This window comes from Puma concolor, chromosome B1, assembly GCF_028749965.1.
Source record: "Puma concolor isolate L17-30 chromosome B1, mPumCon1.1.hap2, whole genome shotgun sequence".
Taxonomy (NCBI): Eukaryota; Metazoa; Chordata; class Mammalia; order Carnivora; family Felidae; genus Puma; species Puma concolor.
Genome location: NC_141670.1, coordinates 21,005,591 through 21,017,974, shown reverse-complemented (window position 1 = coordinate 21,017,974; position 12,384 = coordinate 21,005,591). Strand labels below are relative to the sequence as shown.

The following is a 12,384-nucleotide window of genomic DNA, read 5'->3' as shown; positions in this document are numbered from 1 at the left end:
TTTCCCCATAGGAAGTAGGAAAGAATCTCTGAAAGAAATTTACTCTCTGGAAAATTTTTTTTTTTTTACTATCTGGAGACAATAAGGAAACACAAGATCATAGTAAGTACATGATTGTCAAGTATCGAGGACTCAGTGGAAGGAGGGGAGCCTCATGGGTTTGTTCTGAGGGAAGTTGGGTTAACTTGGCAGCACAGGACACTTGTCAGGGTGACGAATGAGACAACAGGAAAGTTAGTCAATGGAGGGGAGGGTTGGAGGCAGTTAGATTCTGAAGGTCACTATCACAGACTCTACTTGGGTTTTGGTGCTCCTGAGTCTGAGTTGTCTTTTATATTCTGCAGTTCTTAGTTTGAGAACCTTGCCTTAATTTTCATAGAGAAGATAAAGAAACATTACCCAATTAGAGAGTGGATCCAACAGCCCCCCCATATTTTGGAGAGAAATGGTGGATTCCTGGATGATGGTGGTGGTAGTAAGGCTCTCTTGAGGTGCCTGTGGTGGACCAGGTACCATGGCCAGTTGCTTCATACATATTACTATTTTACTCAAGCTCCGCGACAACCCAGAAAAATACGGATTAACTTCATACCCCCAGTGAGGAAACTGGACTCAAAGAAGCTAGGCAACTTCTAGTTAGGAATCCACGGACAAAAGGCTAGACTATGGCCTCCACTTTGCAAGCACTTGGACCGTGTCAGGAGGGGATCAATCACGTCTCATTGGCATTTGAGTCTGAAGACAAGAAAACAACCCATCCTGAGAGGTTTCTAGTAATATAGTCTAATTACAATTCCTTCCTGCAGTGTGGTTGATACCCCCACAAAACAGCAAATGTGACTATTACACAGCTATAAAATGGAGACATGTTAGCTTAATAGTAACTATTTAATAGTAGTTAACATTGGGTGCAACACACTCTACAGTGAGTTACTTCAGGTACTCCTCATGACTATCCCTGAGCAGACAATTATTAGTGCATGTGATAGATAATGAAATTGGGACTCAAGACCTGTAATGTGACTTGCCCTAGGTCACCCAGCTACGAAAGGTCTGGACCTGGTTATTGTGACCACACAGTCTAACCATTCTATAGTACTGCCTCAAATTTTAAAATCGCATTTCGAACTTTGCTATGTCACCTGTTGTCTTTCATCTTAGTTCGTGCTACAAACAATCCCACTGGCAGCTTCTGGAGAATTCTTCCTGGACTGTTTCCATCAGAAGAACTACGTCATGCCTTCTCTTCTCTCCCCTCAAAGAACTGAGAACATACCCAAAAGGCTTTACATAGTTACTTGAGAAGTTCTACCTCATTCAGTGGGAGCACTGACACATTCCCAATTGTGCCTTCCATTGAAAACCGTTCCTAATGTCATCGCATTACCCTGACAAGAGTCCCCTACTGCTGCGTTAACCCAACTCCCACCCAATTCCCACCTGGGTGACCGGACGCTATGGACAGGCCAACCACTGCATCCGGACGCGTGGACAGCAGTGGTGAAAGAACACCACGGCACACTCTCCTTATCACAGATGGAAAGTTGAGAACGGGTACAAACTGTGACAGCTATTTCCTGTCAGGCTACGTACCCATTGGAGGTGCTGAGGACCCGGGTCCCACTTTAAATCATTTAATTGTGCTATCCACTAAAAGGTAAGAAGAGGATCCCCTATTCAAGCAGCATGAATGAGAACAGTGTTCCGCTGGCGTTTCGGCCCCATGTTGGAGAGGCCGAAACGTGAACCATCAGGGAGGCTCATCTCCACCTCCACTGGGTCATAATGAACTCTGAAACACACACAAAAAGGCCTCCTTCATGACCTGCTCAACTCCATATCCATTACGTTATTTAAGGCACACACAAAAGCAAATTAAGTTGGTCATCTGGGTAATCAAAAGGGCAGCTGTCTAGTTAAGTAACAGGACAGAAAGCCTCAAATGCTAACGCCAGGAGGCCTGTTTCTCAGCTGTGGTTTCCTTGAACGGTTTGCCTAGAATTTTCAACTCTTTGGGGTCCTGAAGTTCCATCTGTTTTAAAATTACTTTTCTATAAAGAGTTCCTCATTTCCATCGCCTCAAATAAGGTCAGGAGAAAATGATGTCCCAGCTAGGTATTAAGAATCTGGAGGGGTAGTCAGCAGTTTGTGGTTGCCTCCCGTTGGGAGGTGAAAACAGAAAAGGAACACAGAGGCAAGCCCTGGCCCTACATTCACTGCTATTTAATCTTTGCCCAGGGTTGGGGGGTGGCAGAGAAAAAAAAAAAAATTAAGTCCAGCCAATTATATTGACAATGTTGAAATTCCGGTCTTGTCCAAAGACAGGTTTCTCCTAGAACTGGATGAACACAATTTTCGTCTCTGGCTGTTGCCTTTGCATTATTTATACACATACCTACTCACACTTTAGGAGGAGGCTGTGAGCATACATAGGAAATCGCTAAAGGGAAGGAATTCAGCCTTTTAATGAATAACTCCAAACTGGGCTGAAGCTGAAGCAGGAAGCTGATTCTCTAGGGCTGAGGTGCCCATGGCAGACAGGGGCATCCCAAGACAGATGGTTCACTCCAACACAGTAGCTGAGGTAGGGAAGGCAAGATGGTCTCTGTTGCATGAACCCTGAAGACCCTTCCAGGAGAGTCAAGAACTAAAACTCAGCTCAGCCTACGAACAGCAGCACTGGATGGTGGGTGTTACAGACTTCAGGGGCACATGGCTCCTGGTAGAACTGGGTCCTTCACCATCAGCCCTGTTCCAATTATAACATTAGCACAGAGCGTGCTTTCTTCAGACAGGCTATCCGGGATGCACAGCATCCTTCTCTTTACATACTTCCTCCTCGCAAACTGCCCCAAGGAAAGCGTAATGTAATTACTATTATCAGAGAGGGCATTTTCTCACCACTTTTTAATATGGAAAGAGGTTCGGGGAAAAAAAATGACAGAATTATTTAAGAGGAACCCACACAATTACAAAACTCGCTCTGTCCTTGTCTTCAGGAAGAGAAATGTTTTGGTCATCAAAAGCTCTGCTAGGCTTAGTCAGATCAGTGCCAGGAATTCTGTGAACTTGAGGTCAAGCTGCCAAGATTCTAAAGAAATGTTGATATTAAGTGTTTGCACAGATACCAGAGTGGGACAGCTATCAACTGCCAGCGTGCAACTCCAGCCATAATGCAGATGGGAGAACCGAATTTGCCAGTTGTCCCCTCATCCTGTCAAACTTAGGGGGGAAAAAAAACAAAACAACACACACACACAAAGGAAAAAAAGCTCTTACCTAGCTCTCCTCGAAGGTTAACAAGTTCTTGGGATAGGGTTTTGTGTTGTTTCAGCGCTTCCTCCCGCTGTGGAAAACACACATCAAGTTACTCATGTTTTCAGGAGGGTCCTTTTCAGTAAAGGCACACATTTGTTATCACCAGGAAAATGAGAGACTCAGAATCGAGAAGCCAAGATATGAATCATTTAAGCTAAACAGTGTGTGTTGTGAAAAAAACACAGATGTCCCTTAGTTGTTAAGGAAATTCATGTTTCAAAAATCTTTATTTTTTCAGGTTCTCATCAAACCATCATTGGAGACACTCACTGGCATGGTACTTTTAAAAATATTTACTTTGAGCCATGCTTCATTGCTAATCCATAGAACCTTTCAGCAAATGCATACTTAAGACTTAATGCATTCTCCTCCAAGGGCAATAAAGCACTAATCAGTTTAAGATAAATATTTAATGTTCTAAACATACGCACTTACATGCACTTTGTCCTAGATTTGCAAATAAAAAAGTTTTGTTACAATGTCAGTCCTAAAAGGAAGAAGCCACAGTGAAAAAGAATCCTTAAAAAAAAGACAAAATTAAACTAATTTTACCCATCCCCACATTATTTTCTAAGGATTATTATATTTGAGATCAGCTATAATTGTAAGGAGATGTTAAGAGAAATGAAATCAAAGAATATCAGGCAACTGTTTCCGTATCAAAAAAGCTATTATTAATTCCGTAAAAAAAGAACAATTTCCAAGTTACCAGCAACTTAAAGCAATCACACACACACACACACACACACACACACACACAGAACGATAGATACAGTTTCTTAAAAGGTTGATTCCCTACCACCAGGGCATAACTAAGGAAAAGGCAGAATTCAGAGCTCTCTGAAAATGCCCTCACTAGGATCACCCGAGACGGAGCTCCTGCCGCATCTTGATCACAGTATTGCAGAGATCATGAGACCCAGTCTTTTGCAGGCAAGAGTTGCTCGTCATTCCAAGCATTCCCCCCTAATTCCAGACAAGCTCTGCCTCAGTCCCTGACATTCTCCCAGAAACGCACTATAAGCAAATACTAATTACCCTTGTTGCTGCACAGGGAGGATAGAGACACATTTTGCTGCTGGAGCAGCCCATTTTCCAGCTTCTGTCTGCACCTGTCCCCACCCCACCCCACCCCCCCACCCCGCACCGTCCAAGAAGTGCACAGGTGGCCACGCCACCCACCAGTCGGGTCTGCCTACATTCAAAGCTCTACCGGGAGGAGCATGATTGGTCCTCGGTTAGCCTTACTTCACATCCTGCAGGTTACCGTATGCCTCTCTCCTCTCAGAAGCTGATTGCTGCAGCTTCTGCCTTTGGCACAAACAGCCCGCGATTACTTAAAGCCACAGCCCTTCATTTATGAAAAACGAGAGCCAGACATTAGACTGATCGATGGCCACTTACTTAAATATCAGCTGGTACAGTGCAAAGAAAAACTGACCTTCTCTGCCTGGATAATGGAGTTATTTTTAGATTTGTGAACCTTTTTAGTTCCCTCTCTAATTGAGGTCGTTAGATGATCACACTTACTAATAGAAAAGAGAAACGTGTTCTCCAAAACCTGTATACTAAAGGAGCCTGTGAACGAGGCAAAGAACAATCCAAGTGTGTGTTTTGTGACTTACAATTCATAATGACATAGTAAGACGAATGGTGTTTGCTGCAAAATTTAATCTGAATGCTTAGAACACGGTCTATCGGTGTTTAAAGTTAAAGTGTGCAGTGCTGATTGGAGAGTGGGAGATCAGGTATCTTCTATAACTTGTACTTTTTACTTTGTAGTGGTCTCTCACTAAAGAGCTAAGGAAGTTAACAACGGCATGCTAACACTGTCACATGGGTAGTTCACAGTGACTGGAATTTAAGAAACACTTTCTCCTTGAGTACACTTTGCCATTAATGGTATTCTCAATGCTTGATTTTTTAAAGTGCAGTATTAAATTGTTCTGAAATTACAAATCCGTGAGTCCAGGGCGCCTGGGTGGCTCAGCCGGTTAAGCATCCGACTTTGGCTCAGGTCACGATCTCGCAGTTCGTGGGTTCGAGCCCCGCATCAGGCTCTGTGCTGACAGCTCAGAGTCTGGACCCTGCTTCAGATTTTGTCTCCCTCTCTCTGCCCCTCCCCCTGCTCATGCTCATGCTCTCAACAATAAATAAATATATATTTTTTTAGTTAAAAAAAGTAACAACAACAAAACAAATCCGTGAGTTCAGGTTTTAAAAAATGAACAAGTAATGAGTGTTCTAATGTAGAAATTAAAGTCTCAGGAAAAATCAACCTGGATAAAATTGGAAAAAAAAAGCGAATGGAAACAGATGTAATACATGCCTTTCTTAATCTCATAAATTTAGGCCTTAATTTTGTTTGCTTAGTGATCTATTTCAAGTCAATACCAGCAAGTTTTGTCATGCAATTGTCAAAAACACCAGAAGACAGCTTTACTAGATACCCACAAGCAATTAAAAATCGCTTAATTGAAAAATTAAGTTGATATGTAATTTCCAGAAGTAATTTTATGAAAACATTTACACCCTGGCACGAACACCTACCGCATGATCTCTCCGCTTATTAAAGAGGTTTGGGGGACAAGGAATTTCAGTTCATGTGAACACTTCCCCCAACTCTACTGCATCCCACCTTCCTGTCCCAGAAGCCACTGACAGCTTCCAATCTCTGTCAGTCTGAGTCAACAGTGACAGGAAAGCCGTGAGGTCATCTTTGTCTCTCTTTTGTCTAAGGGTTGTTCCAAAGTCAGTCCATTCTTCCTCATGAGCCTTGACTCTATCACACTTTTTCTACTAGTGCAACCTCCACTCCAGTCCTGATCTCCAGAAATTCATTCCGATGCTAGTGAAAGCATCCCTCCACAGGACCTTGCAGGGGGCTGCTTGATTATTGTCCCATGGTCTTTGTACACACAGATGCCTCTACCCCCCAAAACTATTCCATTTAGTCCATGAAAAATAAAATTCACCCTAGGTCCAAGAATCTCCAACATCCACCTCCTGTTTAGGCTCCCAATTCCTGTTCTGTACAAATCACACTTGCTACCCATGTCCCACCTCCACAAGAACAAATTGACCTGACCCATTACATAACCCTGAAGGGAATGTTCAATGTCAATCATAGTTACCATCTCCCTTTCCCCAAAACCTGGAGATGACATTTATCTTTCTGAATTGATTGGCAAATTATTACTCTGCCAATTAACAAAGCACCATTTCAGACGCTGGGGAAAAGTACGCAAGAAATTTAAGACACAGTTCTTGCCTTCAAGATTGGGACCTGGATAGAACTAAAATGGCCAGGCCCAACTCTCTTCAGTTATCATTCAAGGCAGATGACCTCATCTGGGGGGAAGCGGCAGAAGAGAAAGGAAAAACTAAGGGCTTTATACGTGATCCTATATGACATGCAAATCGCAGTGCCCACACCATTGTGTCAGTTTCTGCCTGACTCTCTCTGGGAGCTTGCCCTTTAAGAGATCTATCCTTTACTTGTAGATGATGAAAATGCATTTTGTCACTCAGCTGCTGATTGCTTGTTTCTTTTTATTCAACGGCTCCTCTATCAGTGCTTCTGTCTTAGATGATAAACTCTTTATAGTCAAGATAACAAGTTTATTTAATTCTCTTTGTATTTTAACATGCAGAATTCTACACAATGTGGGGGGGAAAAAGCAGGAGGTAGGAATCTGGATAGAAATCTGCTTTTCTACGCACTTAATATATGAAGTGCTCCAAGGGAAAAAAAAAATGCATTCACTATAATTTAATTAGGGGTCCCTGAAACACAGGCACTTAGTCTCTGGCTGCCATCCCATCAGTGGGCCTGAATTTGCTAGCTACTGAAGAGCACCACCAGCACAGGGGATTTTGTAGAAAAGAGCCATGTCAGATGGCTCAGACGGGTACCCTCTCCCACCTCCTCCCCACCACTCACACAATGAATCATGTCCACTTTTTTTTTGCCCTGAGACTTTTTTACCTATAGTAGCCTGCTAGTGTCATTCAAAATTCACCTTGTTTGGGTGCTACTTTAGGCTGGATTTCACTTTGGCTGTCTGCACAGAACACTGCTCAACCATCCAAGGATAGACGTGGAATTGGAATAAACTGAAACCATCAACAATGTGTCCTCTGGGAAACAGAAAGTGTGATATTAGTTTCCAGATTCATGAGGCACTTATTAGAACTTCCATGTAATGAATTATTTCTGCCACTAGAATGGGAAAATTATAGTTATTAAACAGGCTTGCAACCAAAGGGTAAGTGATAGCTCTAGGATTCCCTATAATCAATCATTTTTATCCATACTCTAATGCTCTAAAGCCACTTGGGAAAAACTCAGCAATAAGATATATATGTATATACAGATCAGTCTATACCTACAATCCACATCTGCTTATTCACATATCAATCCATCAATCACTTGTATAGTAGGTAGGAGAGAACCAAAGGGTTAAGAGGAAAATTGTGCTGAAGAATTACTTAACTTTTCCCCTGTTTATGCCTGTCCTTTCTAACTGTTTTATAATAGTGTCCTGCACACATTAGGCAATCAGTAAATATTTGCTGATTGATTATAAAGAGCAAAGAACTTTTGCATCAAGACTTTATATGTTCATCTTACATTTGGGATTCCATCCTGTCTATTCATCCATTTGTTTGTTCAAGTATACAATGTACATCTGTTATATAAAGTCCGGCCATAAGTACTAGGGTCATTTTCTAAGAAGGAACTAGATACAGACCCTACTTTCAGTGAGCTTCTGGTCTTAAAAAGCCTAAATGAGTGCAAATAATTATCTGTAATACAAGGTAAAGAGTGACAGAGAAATAGAAGTGTCCCTAGAATCCAGAAGGTAGAGAGAACATAGAGCCAGAAGGATCAGGAAATAAAAGAGGGAGTTTTTGACCCAAATTATAAGAAATCCAGTGGAGTCATAATTACATTGGCATTAAAACCTAAATTAGGTGCAATATGAAATTCACATACAGTAAAAGTATCCCTGAAACTCATTAAGAGTTTGTCCTGTTATAGACTGACCAAACATTTGTCAGTTTATCCAAATAAGTGAGGTTTTTCTTCTAATGTTCGATCTACTCCTCCTCCAACTGAGCATGTGATAAAGAGTTTGGTTTGTGTTTACGAGCAAGGCTGTATGGGGAAAAATTACCTTGAAACAGCAGGATCACATGGACCATGGGAGGTTCATGCCCACGTGAGTGATTTAGGAACCAAAGGAAGAGCAGGCTCCATAACTCATCTCACATCCACTTCTGGGCCTCTCCTCATGGAGGGGCATGAAAGGCAGGACTGCCTGATCTATTTAATTTGCATTTTCTACTTGTTATTTGTATAGTGAATCCATGTAAATTAAGTGTAGATAGTGGTATGATGCTGCTATAAGATGTGAACATGTAGATATTAGAAAGAAGGGCAGTGGCCCAGTAATAAATAGCATGTGAACAAAGAATAGGAAAGTTGAGACATTCATAGATGATTTTAAGTTCCTAGCGTCCTAGACCTAGGTTCAAGTCCTGGTCTTCCTCTAAAATTAGCTGTCTGCTGATAGATGAGTTACTTTGTAGCTCCATGCCTCAGTTTTCTTACTAGTAAATTCCAATTTGTGTTTTTGGACAAGATGTAATAAGTTACGAATGTCTAGAACTTAGTAAATATTCAAGGAATGTTATATCCCTCTTGCTTTTTCTCTACCTCACTAATTATACAGCTAGAGCCGATAGGCAGTGAGGTGAGTCTAAAAAGAGCAGCTCATGCCAAATTATAGAATCTTATATTCCAAGTTATACCCCAGAGTTTTCCAGAGGACATATAATGTGAGCCATGTATATTATTTTAATTTCCTAAAACTGAAGATTAAATTTTAATATATTTTAAGTCAGTATACCCAACATATTATCAAGTTGACATATAGTCAACAGAAAAATTATTCACACGATATCTTACATTTTTTTCATACTGTCTTCAAAATCCATGTGTAGTTTAATGCTTAACCACGTATCTTAAGTTAGTCTTACTGCACTTCAAGTGTCCAAAAGCTTCATAAAGACAGTAGCTACCATATAGGACAGGTAAGCTGTAGACAAAGGTTTTAGTCAGTAGAGTGGAATGCTTTGGAAAGATGAATCTGTTGGCAGTGCTTGGGATAAACGAGTGAAGGGAGCGCAGGCCTAAAATCTAGTTAAGAAGTAGTTATCACAATCTAATGGACAGTTCTCTAGAGTCTGAATAAGGTTGGCAACAGTAGGAATGGAAAAGAGGGGATGGTGGAGGGGGGGCAACACTGTAGGATGAGGGCTCACGGGACTTAATGACTCATTCCATGTGAGAGAGAAAGGAATTGAACATGGGGCCGGTTAGGCTAGCTGCAGTAAAACAAATTTATTGGTTTATCACAAAAGAGACTGTTTCCTGCATTTGATCTTACGTGGTCTCCAATTTTACCTACTTGATAATATAAGCCAGCTTTCCAATTCCCTCCTTACATATTAAAGAGCAACAGAAGTACCATGCACCCCTACAATTTTTAAAACTAGGTATATGTGTCTATCTTGCTCTCAAAAAGATGTATTTGGACAAAGCTGTAAAATGTTCATCAAATATTGATCCCAACTGACTATTAGCTTGGTTACTTGCAAAGACAGTGACCAAGTCTCATTCACCTCTGTCTCCCCTGCCCCAGACAGGCAACCATATCACAGTAGCCTCTGTAGAAAATGAACACAGGTTTATTGCACAAACTGAACTACAGAACAAGCAAACTGAACAGTTTTCTTCTTGAGATGTTATGGATGTGCATCTTTTAAGATGGTGATTAAAAAAATATCTAAACAGCTCAAGTATAATTTCATCCCAGTGTTTCCGCTCAGATAATCGCAGGTTTTGGTGGTATACCAGTAGCACACATTCATAGAAGCTTGGCTTCTCAAAGCATTTTAACTCGTCCCTGAACGAACATCCTTGTAGAATGTCAGGGAAGACTAAGTAAGCAAAGAAAATCTGTTTCGCATCTGTTGTACCACAATCCATTTTAGGAATGGATGGAAATTCTGCAAAGTCCCCAGACCCATACTGGGAGTTACCTTGGAAGTGTTCCTTGACCCATAAATATAACCAATCTCATTTTTCAAAGCATTCAACTAAAGGTGATATGAAGAGCTACATTGTTAGACAAAGAATTGAGTGAAAAAATGTTAATGCTAATATTGGTTAGAGATGTATACAAGTACAACAAGCAATTATCTTTTGCCATTGTCAGTCTGAGTGATTTTGAAAGAGAAAACAAAGTCATAGAAGTGTTTCCATCCCAAATTTCTAGAGAGAGAGACTGAGGTATCAAGCGAGTTGACAAAAGCATAATTGGATGAATTATATCCGGTCTCATCATTCATTAACTGAAAAGTGTTCAAAAGGCAAGAGCGTGAACACCGCCCCCTCCCCCATGCCTCCCCTCAGGGACAAAGACGGTTTAGAGGGTACACATCCTTACCTCAGAGAGTAGGTGCTGAATCACAACTGTCAATGCCTCAAACTTGGTATTACCACAGGAAAGAAGCTGCTTGAGCTGCAGGATAAATCCACTTTGGTTTTCACATTTTGTTTTATAATGAGCCAACTCAAGTGTTTTTTCAGAAGATAGCACATCTGGAGACGTCTGTGTCTGGATACACAAACTTCTGGGATTCTTCTGCCTGCCCTTTTCAACTGTAAAAGAAATGATTATACATAGGAAGATATGTGATTTTTATTTTTATAATCACTACCATCTGGGTTCAAAAACAACTAAATAAGCCACAGAAGTGCACTTAAGTTATATTTACATAAGGAAAGCATATGGCTCAGAACAGAAATTAATCACATATCTAGATGTTTGGAATGTACAAACACAGACCATGTCTCTAGCCCTGACTTAAAAGATTTACATGGGGCAGAGAACCATTTGTTCATGTACGTGAAACAAATAGATTTAGCAATCCAGACACATGAAAATTGTGTGCAAAATAATGTAGATATCACAGTTTCTAATTTTTTTAGGTAAACTGGCACAGTATCCTGTGACAAGTTCCCTGAGTCTGTATTCTGATCACATATGCTCAAAGAAAAACACAAGCGATTGAACTTTCAACACCTCTCCTTCCTCCTCCACATTTTCTACAAATCTCCCATCCTTTCCTGCTGATGGCCTGGTCATTACAAAGATTTATACTGCAGATGAGTCATTTCCTCATCTCTAATAAATCATTACACATATTGAACACCTACTCACATTTTGTCCCTTAAGTTCACTGCTAAAAGTACTATATTCTCGACTATACTCTGTTTTCTATCAAACACAAGCTTTATTGTTTTTCCCCTCTCCAAGTAGTAATAATAGCCTACGCATTTTTTTTTTTAAAGCTCATGCTAATACTCCAAATCCAACTAAGATGCTGTGCTAAGTGATTATTCACTTTCTGTGCCACGGGTGTCCTGGGAATTACTCTATTTTAAATGAAAAACTGCTCAGTTTTGGAACCATTCCAAATATCTCCATCACTTTAAATATCCAACAGAACTGGAAGAACACACAACAAGCTGCTTAGCTTCTTGAAATAAGTAGGCCAAGTAATCAAAGCAAAACTAAATCTGAAAAAAAGATACAAGAAACAAACAAAAAAAGCTTCCCTGTTCTCAGAGGTATTCCTGATGGCGTTCACATTCTGTGCTAACAAACCTAAGGAAATTTTATAGATGGGAATTATTTCTTCTAATTTTTCAGGGGGAGGGAAACTAAAGTAATGTCTTGGGGAAAAAAATAAACAAACTTGACTCTTCATGCTCCAAGAACCAATTACAAAATACACTCAATATATTCCTTAAATTAAAAAAAAAAGGGGGGGGCGAGAAAAGGTTCTCATTTTCTTTGATGCTTTCTATGGCTAAATGACTCATATTTGTATTAATACTTGATAATTCACTGTTCTAAAATGACTAAAATATCTTTTGTGTTTTAAAAACACTTAAAGGGTCAAGTATTTGCCCATAGTCTTTCTTAGTAA

General features: G+C 40.4%; 1 protein-coding gene across 9 annotated transcripts in view; it reads right to left on the bottom strand.

Moving 5' to 3' along the window:
- MTUS1 (microtubule associated scaffold protein 1) overlaps positions 1 to 12,384 on the bottom strand; it is a 173,261-nt gene that overhangs the window by 24,664 nt on the left and 136,213 nt on the right. For 8 of the 9 annotated variants that reach the window (XM_086702850.1, XM_086702851.1, XM_025932939.2 and 5 more), the window contains 2 exons: positions 10,836 to 11,050; positions 3,280 to 3,346 (listed from right to left, as the gene is read on the bottom strand). In XM_086702850.1, the coding sequence (XP_086558976.1) occupies positions 3,280 to 3,346; positions 10,836 to 11,050 (282 nt within the window). Of the gene's footprint in view, positions 1 to 3,279; positions 3,347 to 4,356; positions 4,451 to 10,835; positions 11,051 to 12,384 lie in introns of those variants that run through there. The other variant, XM_025932943.2, reaches the window with a different exon arrangement.